General features: G+C 35.7%; 2 protein-coding genes and 1 long non-coding RNA gene across 6 annotated transcripts; all 3 read right to left on the bottom strand.

Moving 5' to 3' along the window:
• Window positions 1–1979: 1979 nt before the first annotated feature.
• Window positions 1980–4269, bottom strand: LOC106340271. Of its 3 annotated transcripts, none has more exons than XR_001269348.1 (7): window positions 4162–4269; window positions 3823–4032; window positions 3402–3495; window positions 2955–3294; window positions 2752–2880; window positions 2496–2661; window positions 1980–2400 (listed from the first exon to the last, which is right to left on the bottom strand). It is a non-coding gene; the product is annotated as an uncharacterized LOC106340271 (long non-coding RNA). The 3 variants fall into 3 exon arrangements; XR_001269349.1 differs by having other exon boundaries at window positions 3823–4093; XR_001269350.1 differs by lacking the exon at window positions 3402–3495.
• Window positions 4270–6644: 2375 nt separating this feature from the next.
• LOC106337259 (probable WRKY transcription factor 21) lies at window positions 6645–8517 on the bottom strand. Its single transcript, XM_013776341.1, has 3 exons — window positions 7346–8517; window positions 7085–7210; window positions 6645–6989 (listed from the first exon to the last, which is right to left on the bottom strand). Exons 1-3 carry the CDS (start codon window positions 8083–8085, stop codon window positions 6845–6847), a joined length of 1011 nt encoding a protein of 336 aa, XP_013631795.1. The 5' UTR covers window positions 8086–8517; the 3' UTR covers window positions 6645–6844.
• A 2059-nt stretch (window positions 8518–10576) lies between these two features.
• On the bottom strand, window positions 10577–14859 carry LOC106336925 (E3 ubiquitin protein ligase DRIP2). Of its 2 annotated transcripts, none has more exons than XM_013775906.1 (8): window positions 14675–14859; window positions 14452–14582; window positions 13131–13230; window positions 12391–12718; window positions 11878–12281; window positions 11721–11771; window positions 11374–11446; window positions 10577–11100 (listed from the first exon to the last, which is right to left on the bottom strand). In XM_013775906.1, exons 2-8 carry the CDS (start codon window positions 14567–14569, stop codon window positions 10921–10923), a joined length of 1254 nt encoding a protein of 417 aa, XP_013631360.1. In that variant the 5' UTR covers window positions 14570–14582; window positions 14675–14859; the 3' UTR covers window positions 10577–10920. The 2 variants fall into 2 exon arrangements, with proteins under 2 accessions (XP_013631360.1, XP_013631359.1); XM_013775905.1 differs by having other exon boundaries at window positions 12382–12718.
• Window positions 14860–15188: the final 329 nt, after the last annotated feature.

Raw genomic sequence — 15188 nt, forward strand, 5'->3', positions numbered from 1 at the left:
AAGGTGGCTCCTAAAAAGAAGGGACGGATAGTCGGTATAGGCTCTGATAGTCGGTGTAGGGCAACTTCGTCATACACTTCGAGACGGGATGAAGAGACTGCTCAGATGAAGGCTCAAATGGATAGCCAGAAGGCTCAAATGGATAGCCAGCAGGTTCTTACGTGTGCTTTACATCGAAATAATTACGTGGGCTTTACGACGAAGACTTACGTGGCGTTTACGACGACTCCTTTCCCTGCGCTTTACGAGGAATATATTTCGTCGTAAACGTAACGAGTCGTTTACGACGAAACCTCCGTTACGACGGACGTTTAACAACGAAACGTCTTTTGACGTTAATTCGTCGTAACACCCCGTTTACGACGAATTTACAACGAATACTGCCCTAGTAAAAAATATGTTTTCTTGTAGTAGTAGAAAATATGTGTTAATTTTTTGATTTCCTAACTCTTTTCCTCATTCTATATTTTTGATTCGTATTTGTATAATTAGTGGCTAAGAGTTTAAGTTCTTACCAATAAAACCAATTTTTCTAGAAGTATACATGAAAAATAAAACAGTTGAATTTTTTTTCTAATTTCAAAAATGGTGGATATAATATATATTTTTGCAAATACCTTGATAAAAGGTAAACATTTAATTGCTTATTAGTAAAAATAAAATTATTTTGTGAGATGGTTGGTAAGTGATCTGTGTGCTTTCCACAGTTTTTTTTTTCCTTTTCAAAACCCCTTTAATTTACCAATCGTTCTTTAAGAAAACAATTTAAAGCTACAACCTAAAATTTAAACTAATAAATATATTAGTTTTGCCAGTCAATTTTTCTAAAATTTTATATTTAATGTTTTGAAAATATTGATACAAGTCTACACCAATATAATCTATAATTACAGTAGAAAAGCTTACAACATACATTCTAACACTTCATGTTGTTTCTCTATGTCATTCTCTGCTAAGTATTATCTTTTAAAATATTATTAGCGTTCATGAGGTTCTTATTTTTCATCATCGATGTTCTAAAAATGGAGATAGAGGGCATTATAGATATTAGATACTAATAATATAATGTTAATCAACATTATATACTAATGAGCGTTGGTTATTTGTGTATTGCTGATACATAGATTCTCCTATTGACCCCTATTAAGGGAAAGAAAAATACATGTTAATAAACATCTTGTCATTATATGTTAATCAATACTAATAGTAAAATATTGAAACAATATATAATACCTAGAATAATATTTGGTATGAATCATTCTGAGTTTCTAGGATTTTAAATCATCATCCACTTTGTAACTAAACCTAAATTACCCTTCTCCTAAACAAAATCTTCTTCGCACCGAAACGGAAAGCCAAAGCCATATATGATTGCATCCAAACCTCGTTATAAAAAAGTGTTATATTTCCAATTTTCTCTAACTTTGTGTCGTATTTTCTATATAAGGAAAATAACGTGACAAAAGTAATGATAAACAAAGCTTCAGTAAGTTTGCGAGAGTTAAAGAAGAATTTGCAAGTTATTTCTTACTACATGGCAATAGCTGACTCCTGATATAAACTGCTGGAAAAAACACTTTGACCAGCAAAAAAAAAGATGAGCACAAAAGTTGGATACTCATAAAAGCTTCTACAAATGATCAACATAATAGATCACATATCTCATTTGTTTCCCATGCTAGATATTACAGATACAATACCTATGTATACTCCCTTTTTTATGCTAAAACTTGTTAGCCAATATATAACTCAACTGTGAAATTAGTGCTGGATATGGACCATTATAGTCCTTTGTAAGTAAAAGTTTAACATTGTCATTCTCATTCGTCAGGAAAATCATCAGACAACATATCAGAGACTTGTAACATGACAAAAAAAAGAGAGAGAAATTGTTAGCAAAAGGGATGAAGAATTCTGAAGCATACTTCTCTATTTTCACTCAGGTATATTCTCAAAATCATACCAGAAGCTTTCTCCACCAGACGTTTCTTCATGATCCGCACCTTTGAGACATAATACAAAATTGTAAGCTTAAGAATATGGCATTTCAAAAAAAGAACATAACAAATATCATGAAGGCTTCACATATAAAATCGATATTAACATTTACAGTGTGACTTTCTTGAAGAATCTCATGTTACACGTTAATGGGAGATCATGTGAGTCCAAAAACACCCTCGATAAAGCTCAAATACTGAGGAATCTGTTCACAAAGCACCACAAAAGCGGATAGCAATACAAAATAGAAAAACAAATCTCTTGAAAGGCCACACCAAGAGATACTTCTCTCACCAGCTTCCCGTCAAAATAGCTTTGAAAAATCGTTTTACATAGACTTATGTTCTTTGTCTTTTAACTAACCACATCATCCTTCCCCATGGATCTAAACTCGACCTCACGCTACAGTAAGAGAATTATCAGTAACAGTTTAAGAACAATATATCATTAGTAGATCAACATGGTGTCACCACTTTTTAACAGATACAAATCATAACCTGGTTGGATTGTTTCATGGATATTATATACTATTCCAACAGATGTCTTTTTCCAACGTGCCTCTGTTGTGAAGTGGGGTGATGCCAATGGGTTCAAATACTTCTTGAAAGTTATTCTGTAAAACTCATTGTACTCCATTGTTGTCACCTCTTTAGAGTTCTGGAGCTGCAACAAATATAAATAAACTCTTTAATTGGTTCCATAATTTTGATTCTGAGCGCACATGAGATACATAGAGCAGTCCTAAATCCTTACCCAAATTGGTTGCGTCTCATTAGTAAGCTCCCACTTCCAGTATTTCTCAATGACCTTCTTGGTCTTCTTTTTTCTCGGTTACACGTTAAAAAGTCGTGAGCCAATGATCCTTGAACATCTAGCTATTCTCTGATTCAGATCAATATATTTCTCTGATGCTTATCAATATAATTATCAGAACATGATAAGAGAAGAAGGTATACCTCAGTTTGGTCATTCTGCTCATCTCATTTTTTTGGCAAAGCTGAATCATCATCAACTTCAACCTGTATTAGAGAGAACCAAACATCCAAATAAGAATCTTAGATGTTTTCTGACATGTAACGCAACTACATAGAACATTTTTCCCTTGCAGGCAGAGCACTGGGGCATTTACGCCATGATTAAGTTCAGATATATGTCATCATGTTGATCATACCTGTTTTGTGTATCCTTTTACCTGCCACATGTATATAGGGAACAAAACAAACTGATAATATTTTTTCACGAGCTTCTGAATTCGCTCTGGACCTGCAAATCCTTTTTCATGCCGATCCACCTCTCCTGAGAAAAAGAGGTAGTTTAGGATGAAGGGTTTTAATGACAGTTGCACTGAGCTACAAAAGAAATACCAAAGCATAAAGAAAAGAACTTAATATGCAAAGTAATACATGTTCTTGTAGGAATTATTAGTTGAGGATCAGTGTCTTCCTTAATAATAACTGCTTCAATCTGCTTCTCCTTCCCATATCATATACTTCTTACCTGTTTAGCGAGTAAAACTTATATGTATGGTAATCCTTGTGAGTAAATCAGACCAACGAGACTTGAAGAAAGCAGCTGAGTTATATAGATTAATTAAGCACCATGAAATAACAAAGATTCTCTTTATTATATATGTCTAGAATACAAAAACTTTTGACAAAGATCAGCAGAAATATTTAGAAGACATAATCAAAAATAGGAATGATTAAACAAATAGCTTTACATGGAGGAGCAGTAACCTCTGTTCCAAACAATTAATTATTGAAAGAAGCAGATTGATACTGAAGAAAATGAAGTATTGGCTCAAAAAAATTGATGAAAACTTACAATTTAACATCAATTACGTATAGGAGCAATAAGACTCTAAGCAACACTGGGATCAGCGAAGATAAAAAAAACCATGACCACAGCCAGTGGCTCGATCCTTCATGAGCATCACATCTGAAACCTTACTGAAACTCTGAAAGTACTCTCGATCTTCAGTAAGTATTCCAAGAGAGCCGACCGATGAACAGCTTACATGATTCCATTTTCATTCTGCGGCAGTATTTGTTATATCTAGTAAACATCTCGATTTGACTGAAAAATATCATATATACTTTAAAAAAGAAGAAGTTAGAACCATATGTTCCAAAAATATGATTGAGATAATTGAATCGAACAAACCTTTATGGGAAACAATAGGATGTATCAATGAATATGACCAATTTTGTCTTGATGGATCATGTGAATAGATAGAGCCACGATCCTACATTCCTACGAACAACACATGGCTTGGCCAAATGAAGGTGTGAGTTTGAAAGAAGAAATAAAAAAACAGATGATAGAGATATATATAAGGTTGTAGAGGGAATCTATACGTTACCGAAGCTAAGAAACAGAGGATGCAGAAAGGCCGAGACTCGAAGCTTTCCAAGACGATGTGGGATTTTGCCGGTCTTGCGTTACGTCGGTTATATTAAAGCTGCATATTTGGTCACCGGCGGTTGAGTACTCCCGAGTCGATTTCAATTTTGAAACTGGAAATTTGTATTTTATAACTGAAGTGGAGGTGATGAAATTGAATCAAACAGACAAATCAATTTATTGTTAGTGATTCTATGGGATGGATCAATATATAATTATGCGTGATGGAGGAAGGTATGGGGGTTGAGAAGACAATCGTCTGAAGAAACGTTTTTGTATGAGGAGAAAAGATGAGAAGACAATCGAAATAGACACGAGTCTTTTGGGAAAGCTGATTGGTGACGTGGCAGAAAAATAATATTTGATTGGTTGATTTATTGGGCCGACGTGGCAGCTCTCTCCTTTGAGTATTTAGAACTTTTAGTATTGTAAGATCCCACTATTTGTAAGTTATTTTGATTAGCGACCAAGTGTTTTTAGTATGAAACTTCTTGTATTTTTCTCCTATACTTCTCTCCATACGAATGTCTGGATTTGTTTGCTGAATGTTTTGAGCTATTTGTATGAGTTCATCTTCCATAACATCCAGAAATTGTGATATATGATTTTTCTTTTTCTTAGAATTCAACTGTAACATTGTAGTATATGATAATATATGTTGAAAAGTTTTATAAGATTAATTTGGCTATCCATGTCACCAAAACACATTTAATTTTTCGGGCACACATATTCATATAGAACTCTAGAGCAAAGCATGTTTGAGTTGGAGTACTAGAAAGATGTGTGATCTATTTGGAAGTAATTTGCGATATCGTTTGAGTGTCGTGACCGATATGTACTTGTTGGAAATTAAATTGTTTCAGGTGTTAATAATCATTATGTCTCTTGATTTTTGATATCTCTTTGCCTCCTTCTTTTATGTTTACTTTGTTTTGTTTTGTTTTGTCGGCTTATGTATATTAGTTTCTTCGTTTTTACTTTCTTCGATATCCATCATCATCTCTTCTTTCTCGTTAGCTTTTTCATTTTGCTGATTTCTTCTTTTCTATATCTGATTTTATTCTTTGCTTGGTACTTGATGACATCATCTATATCAATGAGATTTTGGTAAAATATTTTTACTCCTATGCCTTTGTCGGTTGTGGTTTCCGACGATTTGCCAGATAATAATGATTTGCCTATTGTGTGCCGCTTTCCTGCTAGCACTAGTAGCAGATCTATTTACTATGTCGTTTGATTTGGATTCTGACGTCGATCCCAATGGCGGTCACCACACAACTTCTGTTGAAGGTTCTGTCGAGCAGACTTTGATGGTGATTTCTGATCATGTGTTCCACGCTTAGAGATTTATTGAGAACACCTCAATTCTGATGCTAGCAATGGACACAGAATCTGTAATCCGAGCCGAACCGGAACCAAAAAACCTGATCCGTACCAGTCTGAAATATAAAAAAAATACTCGAATGAATTTTGTAGGGTATTACAAAAAATGTCCACCTGAAGTGTTATTAACCGAATCCGAACGGGTAACCCGAAAAAACCAAAACCCCTAAAAAATATCCGAAGAAACTGATTCGAATGTCCAAAACTAATATTCAATATAAATATTTGAAACATAAGTATGTACTTCAAATATTCAATTATGTATTTATTTTGATATGATATCTAAAAATAAATACATAAATATCTTAAATGCCCAATTCTATATAAATAAATATTTTTTTTCTTATGTTTTGCTTTTAAGTTTTGAATTTTATTGTGGATATATCTGAATCGATCCGATATAACCTGAATCCAAATGATATATGGTTATTTTTTAGAATGTGATACAAATTAGAACGAAACTGATGTGTTATATCTGAATCCGATCCATACTTACAAATTTACTAGAATATAATTTAGGGTACGATATAAATTAGAACAAAAAATCCAAATTACTAAATCCGAACACCAACAGTTATCCAAGCCTAGCTGATGCTATCAAAGTTGATGATATTTATAGTTCGTGTCTAGTGGAAAAAAAAAAGATGTTGGTGGGTTCATAAATGGGCCAGAAAAAAATTAGTATAAGGTCCCAAATATATTCTTACAATTTCAAATGTCGATGACTGCCGTCTAATTTACAAAAGGGTTTGTTCAAATATGGGTTCTATAAAGCCAAACTGCAATTTCGTAACATTAACGAATCTTAGCCATTTTGTACTTTGTAAGACTAATAATATTCCTCAAATGGAAGCAGAGAAGACTAATAAAACATGGAATCATTAAGAGCAATAATAAACTTGAGAAACGAGTGTTGACAAATCCTACATTTTTACCCCCCTTAACCCAACAACTATTGCAGAACACACACACACCCACCCACCCCTAAAACAAAGGCACCTGCTCCGGATTCATATATCACACAATAATGGAGCAAAGCACACACAAGATACAATAAAAGTTAAGTTGTCATGGCTTGAGATGGCAATTTGGGATGGCTATGCTCTGCTTCATAAGTAACAATAAGCATTGCCGGATCTTCCAAGCATCTCTCAACGTGCTTCCTCGCTGGACAGCCTCTCATGCTACTGCATTTGTAATATCCCCTGCACACACACATTATAATATCCTCGCTGATCAAATGTTTTTGTTGTCTAGTATGAGTTCATCAATCAAGAGATTGTGACCAAGAAGTGTGTACCTGGGATAAGGAGAGCCCTTGATGGGTTTCTGACCATACTTTCGCCACGAATAATCATCAGGAGGGATATCTGCAACCTTGTTACTTATAGCAGGCACTCTGATCGATCTCCTAACCCTATGTTTCCTGTCAATTTCCAACAAAGTTTTAATGCACAATCTTCATTATAACCCTATGTTTCCTGTCAATTTCCAACAAAGTTTTAATACACAATCTTCATTCTCTGAAATGAAAAAGAAAAAAAAGAAACATGCAAGTGACCTCTTCTTAGAGCAGTGGCATCGGCTAGAGCTCCCGCATTTCATGAGGCATTTTCTCTTAGAGTGTTGTAAACTCTGATCCGTTGAACTCGGAGCCCCTACCAAATGAAAAGAGTTCCTTCCTTCTAAATTAGCAACGCTGCCATCTATGCTAAGGGATGAAACGAAGGATCTAGTGGATGACATGGTTTGAGTACAGCTCGAGTTGTCAAAACTCAAGCTTATCCCACCGTTGCACTTCCTTAGCATAATCTCACCTTGATGTTTCTGTTGCTTCTGCATCTGATGACGGTGAGCCTCCAAGCGTTCATGTAACTGTTGATGTTCAGGAAACATATTCTGATGGATTGACTGGTTAAGCTGAAGGAGAGGCGCTTTTGCTTTAGCATCTGAGTTCAAACTGAAGGACCTGGTCCCTAAAGTGGGGGAATCAGTGCTCAACTCATGTAAACCAGACCGGAGCATCATAACCGGTGCTGTCTGAGATGGTGGAGGTTCTGTTCTTTGATCAAGGAAGATGCTTTGAGACAAATGGGTATGAGGTTCCTTAGCTCTTCTAAACCTGGCATGACCCACACTAGTAGTACTTAACAGACTCGACACTCTCTTGAACCTAAACACAGCTTCTCTAGTCTCAGACAGTTTGTACTCTTGATCTTGTTGATGTGGTGTACATAAGAGGTTAAGAACTCTATGAGAAATATCTACAGCTGCTCTGTTCGCTCCTTCTATCTCCTCCATGTCTTTAAAGTTTAAACAACCCAAAATAAAACTCCCAAGAACAAAATCACTAATCTACCCTGGAAACCAAAATGGGAAAGACCCAGATAGTAAAGTTTCCATTTTTACACAAACCCATCTCCAAAGGAGAGAAAATAAAGAAGTTGCCTTTCTTAAGCTTGAAGAAGAAAAGATACAAGCTTTATCAAAGTAGGATCAAACTGAAACGAGAGAATGATGAGGAAGCGAAAGCAAAACGGAGGAGGTTCCTTGCAAGCTTAAAAGAGTTGTCAAACCGAAGATTCCTCCACCATCTTTCATATAAGAGGTTCGAGAAAACGAAAGGTGTGTAAGAGGAGACTTTCTTGACACTCTCTCTCTCTCTCTCTGTAGCTTCTGCAATCACTCAACCACATCCCTCTGATTTTTTTTTTTATATTGTGATTTTACCCCAAAAACCACTGTGTAGAAATCGTTTTTAAAAGAAAAAAAAAGACAAACTTTATCCTGGAAAAAGCAAACTGAGAGAGATATAGAAAAAAAGACGAAACCGGCTTCTGATTTCAGAGGTGGGCTCCATTTAAAGACCTTAATTTATGTGAGATTTTGATTTAAAAATTATAATTAAATTAACGTAAAGAAAGCAACTAAGCTTCTCTGTAATCAAGACTTACTAAATCAAATTTAGCTTAAGGATATTTTGCGTGCATAAGTTTCTCTGTGGCTTTATTTGCCTCATGTCATCGTTATATACAAAGTTTTAAGTAAAGTGAAATTTAAGATCCTTTAATTCCAACGTTTTGAGTTTACTTTTTGTAAGTAAAACCAAAACTCCCAAAAGAAAAAGTGAAATCAAAAGCTTCTTTTCTTCTGCAGTTTCTAACGGTTACTTTTATTTTACCAAATGTCCTTCTCTTTTACGGATTCTCAGTAGAAATCAAAATGACGAGTTTAGCACAAAGTTTTTTTTTTGTTTGACATTAGCACAAAGTTAAAATTAGATAGATGAATACAAAAATATCTACTGATTAAACATTTCAACGGTTCCATTACTACTACTTTTCTGTTTGCTACGTGAATCAGTAACTGTTGTACAGTATTAGAACCTTCCCCCCGTATATATGTATATATCAATCTAACATTATTGTAAAAGGTTTTCATAAAATACTAGGAATAAAATAATGAGAAATTTCTAAGGATAATCATTTTTAAATTTTTGTCACTAAAATAAACTTCTATGAGAAAAATGATCAGAAGGAATTTTATTAAAGGATTAAAGTATATTTTTACCCTAGAGTTAACTAATCTAAACTTATAGTTTAAAGTTAAGGAGTGGGTTTTTGGGATATGATTTCAAATTTAAAAAAATAAAAATTAAAAATTAAAAATTTCAAAATAAAAATGAGCTATTTTGATATTTTTTATAGTTATTTTTGTGACAAAAACTAAAAAATGTGAGAGAATTTTCTTAAAATAAACGCTATACAATTTTTTTTTTTTTTTTTTGTTTAACCAGGTGTTGGTCTTGCGGCTCACCACCTAGGCCCGGCGCCGGCCTTTGTCTGTACTTTTTTACGGGTCCTGGACACGCCTCCCCCTCCATGCGAGTCGAACAGCCGACCTCCCCTCCCCAAGGAGGTAGTACCACTGGACTACGAGGTCTTGGCTAAGGCTATACAAAATTGACCAAAGAATCATAGAAATTACCAACCCGTTTGCTATAACTTTCGTTTTTTTTTTTGCTATAACTTTCGATTTTATGAGAAAAAAGGTTTGTCTAGTTTAACTTCAATCATGACTGTAGTCTCTCTCATTTGAATGGGATCTAATCTAAGCTCTTAAGATAGTATCGTTTCACTGTTGAAGGTAGAAACCCATAAGTATGAGCTAGATTAATACTGGAAAGCATGTTTGTAGAAAGAAAATCTCGTTTATTCGTGATTTATGAATGCTCTCGTTTATTTTGAACTAACTCATTATCATTACAAAGTGATTAAAGACAAATAAAAAATGAATCAAGTTTGGGGAAACGAACTCGTGAGGTGGGGGTCACGAAGCAAAAGAGATTGAAGCATAACGAAGTAACTATCTATCTAACTTCTCTCTCGGCACTATGTGAAAGTTGCGGACCCCTTCTCATCACGTACGTAAAGAGCGAAGAGAGGTAACTCGTCGTCTAGGGAAGCCTGGCTGGAGTGACAAATTGTAACGTTTGCAAGTCGTATAGTTGTCAGACATGCTTTTGACGCGAATTCATACGGCTAGGCGTGCTTATCCCTGCGAGGTGGGTCTTGGATTTGAGCATAAAAAAGGAGGGAATCGAGCATTTATTGATATGGGTTGAGTGTATCGATGGAAATGCGAAGCCACATCCAACATTGGACATTCGCCAGGTTCTTCGCCAAATACGAATCCAAACCTAGTTTTGAAGTTCCAGTTCTTGTGTAACATAAATAATAAAAGTTCCACTTTTTAAATATTTTTTGGGTGGTTGATTAAATAAATTTGCAAGTCACACAATAATTCCGTGTACATCTCCGATTAGTCCAAACAAAGGAACAAATGTTACATAGAAATGACAACAATATCCTATCTTATCATACATTCAAATGTCCAACAAGACATACAATCTCGGATCTCCTTTAAAAAAGCAAATCTTAAATATCCTCCTTAGACAACAAAGTGTCTATCTCACCGATCATTCATTTTCAGATTATATGAAAATATATATATATATCAATACTAAACTACACAATACATTCCACTGCCCCTGGCCCTGCACTTCACTTCTTAGGGAAGATTAAATGTAGAGGTAGAAGATTGATTTTTGTTGCGGACGATCATTAAACAGTTCTTTTAGTTGGTGCATTCAGGGACCTTCCGAGCATAAGCTAGCACCATTACAAATTCTTTTGCAGAGGAACCTATAGTTGCAGCCACTCTTTCATGCTTAGAAGTTGTTTCCAACCATAGCTCCACTAAGCTGTGAAGCTCCAACGTTGGGATCACAGCTTCTCCCATACACCTTATCTCTACCTGTCATACCACATAAACGAGTGGACAAAATGTTGAGTTGGTTTTAGTTCAAACTTTCAAGGATCTTAGTTAATCAAAATTGTAAGGAACAGGTAAGACTCATTAGCCATGATCTCGAAAGGATTGTTCCCCTATCACACGCTATACTTGTGGCTAGTGAGTCATAAACATTTCAAGGTATTGACTCTTTTTATAGAAGTACGGTCATCTTAAGACAAAGTGGATACAAGCTAGAAAGGGTAAAATTGCAACTGCACAAAGAAGGTTGCTTACCTCAGTTTCACTCTTGAGATCAAGCTTCCTCATAAGGTACTTTTGGATAAACGAAACTGGAATATTCCCATCCCTGTCACATAATGAGACAGCAGATCAACTCTTGCACAGTTTCTTCCAAACAGAAAATTAGACAGTCCCAATCAATCAAGAACTAGGTGTGAGACAATATAGCCCAAAAATATAGAGGGCTCTACTGAGAAATGTATACCACATTAATAAAAATGACATAAAACTCTGCGTAAAACAACTGCGAAATCAAATCTGAAACGATAAATGCAATAAGTAATATTTTGCCAAATATAAACTCAATGCCTAGAAGATAGAGCCTTCAAAAGAAAACTTACCTTATTCTCAAGTAGTTTGCTGGAATCTGAGGCAAGGATGTTTCTCCTTCCCTGAAATCAGTAAGTCTTGTCAAGATAACAAGGCATAGAAATGGAAAGACAAAGAAAATCATGAACATCGGTTTAAGAAAACTCAGATACAGAGCAAGAATCTCACTGATTATTTGAAGCTACAAGTGAGAACCAAACAGGGCCCTTTCTCCTCTCGTGTTTCAGGCTTTCTGAATCCGGTAGTGGTGGGATTCTTGAATCACCATAAGTGGACGACCTTTTACGTCGAGTCCTACGCGTTCTTTTAACCGTAGCAGTTTCTGATGTTGTTGGATCACCATTATTTCTGATCTCATCCTCAAGTTTACATTTTCGTTTATAATCCTTTGTTTTGGTTTTATTCCCCTGAACATCAGCGTGAGATGCATTTCCATGCTCAGACTTTGTTCCGTTTGCCACATCCACAAGAAAATTTAAAGGTTTCCAAAGGTTTAATTTGGAATCCCAAGGTTGAGCACCATCCTTGTTTCTTCGTTTTGAGGGGGACTGGCTAGGCTCTGCATATGAAGACTGCAAAGAAAAACATAAATAAATGCATTGGTAACTCCCTACAGATCATAATCAGAACATAAATAAAGAGACACAAAGCTAAAGAGAGTAATCAAATCACCTTCTTTACCTGCCTTTTACTCTGAGTTAAATCTTTAAGCGTTTCAGGCGAGCTTCCGCTCTCTGTGTGATCATCTCCAAATTCTTCTTCCTTCTTCACAGTTCTCTTAGTGAATGAACCACTACCACGCACATCTTTCCTCATGAGAGATTTTGTTCTCTTTCCTGTTGTACCAGTTTGTGCTGAAACCCTTGGTGTGCTTACCACCAAAGACGAGATAGACCTCTCTTTCCTCCTTGCAGGTAATGTGATCGAGGACACAACTTCAGGCGCCCTCTCTCTTTTTCGTTTTGGAGTAAATATTTTAGCCTTCAAGTCTTGCAAAATGTGGTCGGGCCTAAAAGATATGAATAAGATTGGTTCCTTAGCAAATGCATAAGTTCACCACCAACAAAAGCTACAACTAGTTTTCTATGGGAGAGATAGTACTAGCGAGAATTGATTCTGATTCTCACTAAAAATAGTTGTTGTCAGCAAAAGCTAATCAGTATATATGTGCTTCTGAATCAAATCATTTTTCTTTGATTAGTTCCACATTATGCCACAAAACTTATTGAAAAACCTTCCATATATGACGCATTCCAGCATAGTCGCGTATAACTTTTTAGCATATTTGTTTCATCAACAGTAAAAGCCAAAAAGGTTTATAATAGTCTATGGTACAACATAATATAAAAAGAAGTAATCACTGCTAAACCAAGCCTCATGGGTGAATTGTGTAATAAAAATAGAGGAGAATAAGAGCCTACCTTAGTTTCTCCAGTGGGGCACCCCCGAGGTCAATATCACATACTGGACAGCACTCTATCTCATCCTCTGTGATTTTCTCATAGATGCATTTTCTACAAACTGCATAAAAAAAGTTATTTAATAACTCATCTCGTTTCGATAGATAGTAACTATCAAATAAGAACAAAATGTTCAAATGCGACTATATTACTTCACAGACTAAACAAACAATTGCACAGACCAAAATTCAACTAAAGATAAATAGCAATATGTTTCGAGGTATAAGCAAGATGGCTGGCTGCCAAGTTTGAAACTAATTAGATGCAAATATAGATTTTTGTGACTCCTATATAGCAATGCTGGTAATTGTATGGTTTCTACTGCATCATGTACTAGCAGTTGTCATGGCAGGAGCTTGTAGACTAGTGGTTGATAGACTTTGTCCAGTTTGGTATAAATCATGCACTTAGATAGTTAACAGCCTAAGGAAACGAGATGGAATAATAACAAAACACAATTAATGGTGATACTGCTTGTTTGTGTCCCGGAAACCAAACCGAAAATCAAATGAGAACACCTAATTGTGGCAGTGCCGTAAACAGATTGCGCAAGGCACGGTAAACATTCCAATTCAAAGGCTGCTAAAAACAGAAAGAAACTTCCAGATGATTCAAGGGAAATATCTGAGTTTTGGCATATGGAATCGCAGTTGCTAACATACACTTCTCTTGAATCAGATGGAAAAGAGCATGGCAATGTGTGGTTTACTTAAGCTCCATAGTTACAGAATGACAGACTACGTATAATAATTTGACTAGTTTTGCAATCGCAGTAAACAGGGTACTGTTTCCCGCTGTATAACTTTGGAATTGTACATTGGTGTGGTCAAATTACAAAAAAAAAAAAAAAACGAGAATAATATACAGAGAAATCCTGACGAAAGATGATTAAATGAAGCTAAAGGCCAGTTAGATCTTCCAAACAGAGAGATATAAAGATATCTAAATTGACTTAAATTGAAATAGAATTTTGAAGAAGTAAAGAGAGAGGCTATAGTACTGGTCCTTGTTAGTTGAAACTTCCAAACACAAAACTTACATGCTGGATCATAACAAAGCATGTGACACCCTACCTAAGTAACAACAACATGATTAGCCAAAACCAAGAAACCTCATTGAGTGACCATTATCGTTGACCAAGAAAACACACCGCAACTTGAAGGCCAAAACCAAGATTATCAATCAATCAATCAATCAATCAATCAACCAATACGTAGACGAGGAGGCCACTCAAAAACCGAATTTCAAACGTAAATCGAAAAGAGGGGAAGAAAGAACTAACAGGTGTGAAGGCACTCGGAGATAGTGGTGGCGTCACGGAGGAGGTTGTCGCAGAGAGAACAAGTCATGCATGCCACCACCGTCTCCCTCTTCACCTTAGCCACCATTTCTCCCTCCATTGCTCTTCAACGCCTTGTATCGACACGAAGATTACTCGGTTAATCGCTACGTACTATATCCCCAAAAACACTGCATGTAGACGACCCAGAGAGAAAACAGCTCACCAAAATTTACGTTCACGTCGGACTCTTCGGCGATAGAGACGTTCGAATCCAAATCCGATGGGATCTCTCTGCACTTAATTTGAGGGAGACGATCTGAAATCGAAGAAAGGTTAATGCTGCTGCCTCTCTCCTCTCCTCTCCTTTGTGGAGAATAGAAACTATCCCGTCGTCAACACTGAATACACGTTTCCTCCTTTTTTTTTTTCCCTTTTTTGTTTGTAAATGGGCTTTTCAGAATCAGGGTTTTCAAAGCCCAGCAGTAATGAACTTCCTCTTCTTTTCCCGCAACTCTCTTCGGTTTTCACTTTTGTTTACTTACAGTTTAAACTTAAAAAGGTAAAAACTTCGATTCTGACAGCAAACGTGACTCAAATGTCTACCAAAATTAAGATAAGATTTAGAGGATGGAACCAAATGAGTTGATGGATTAAACTCTGTTAATTTACTTCAATTAATGTTCATATTTATAAAAAAAATCAATGATTACATGGTTTTTTTTTTTTTTTTTTTTTTT

This window comes from Brassica oleracea, chromosome C4 (assembly GCF_000695525.1).
Source record: "Brassica oleracea var. oleracea cultivar TO1000 chromosome C4, BOL, whole genome shotgun sequence".
Lineage (NCBI taxonomy): Eukaryota > Viridiplantae > Streptophyta > Magnoliopsida > Brassicales > Brassicaceae > Brassica > Brassica oleracea.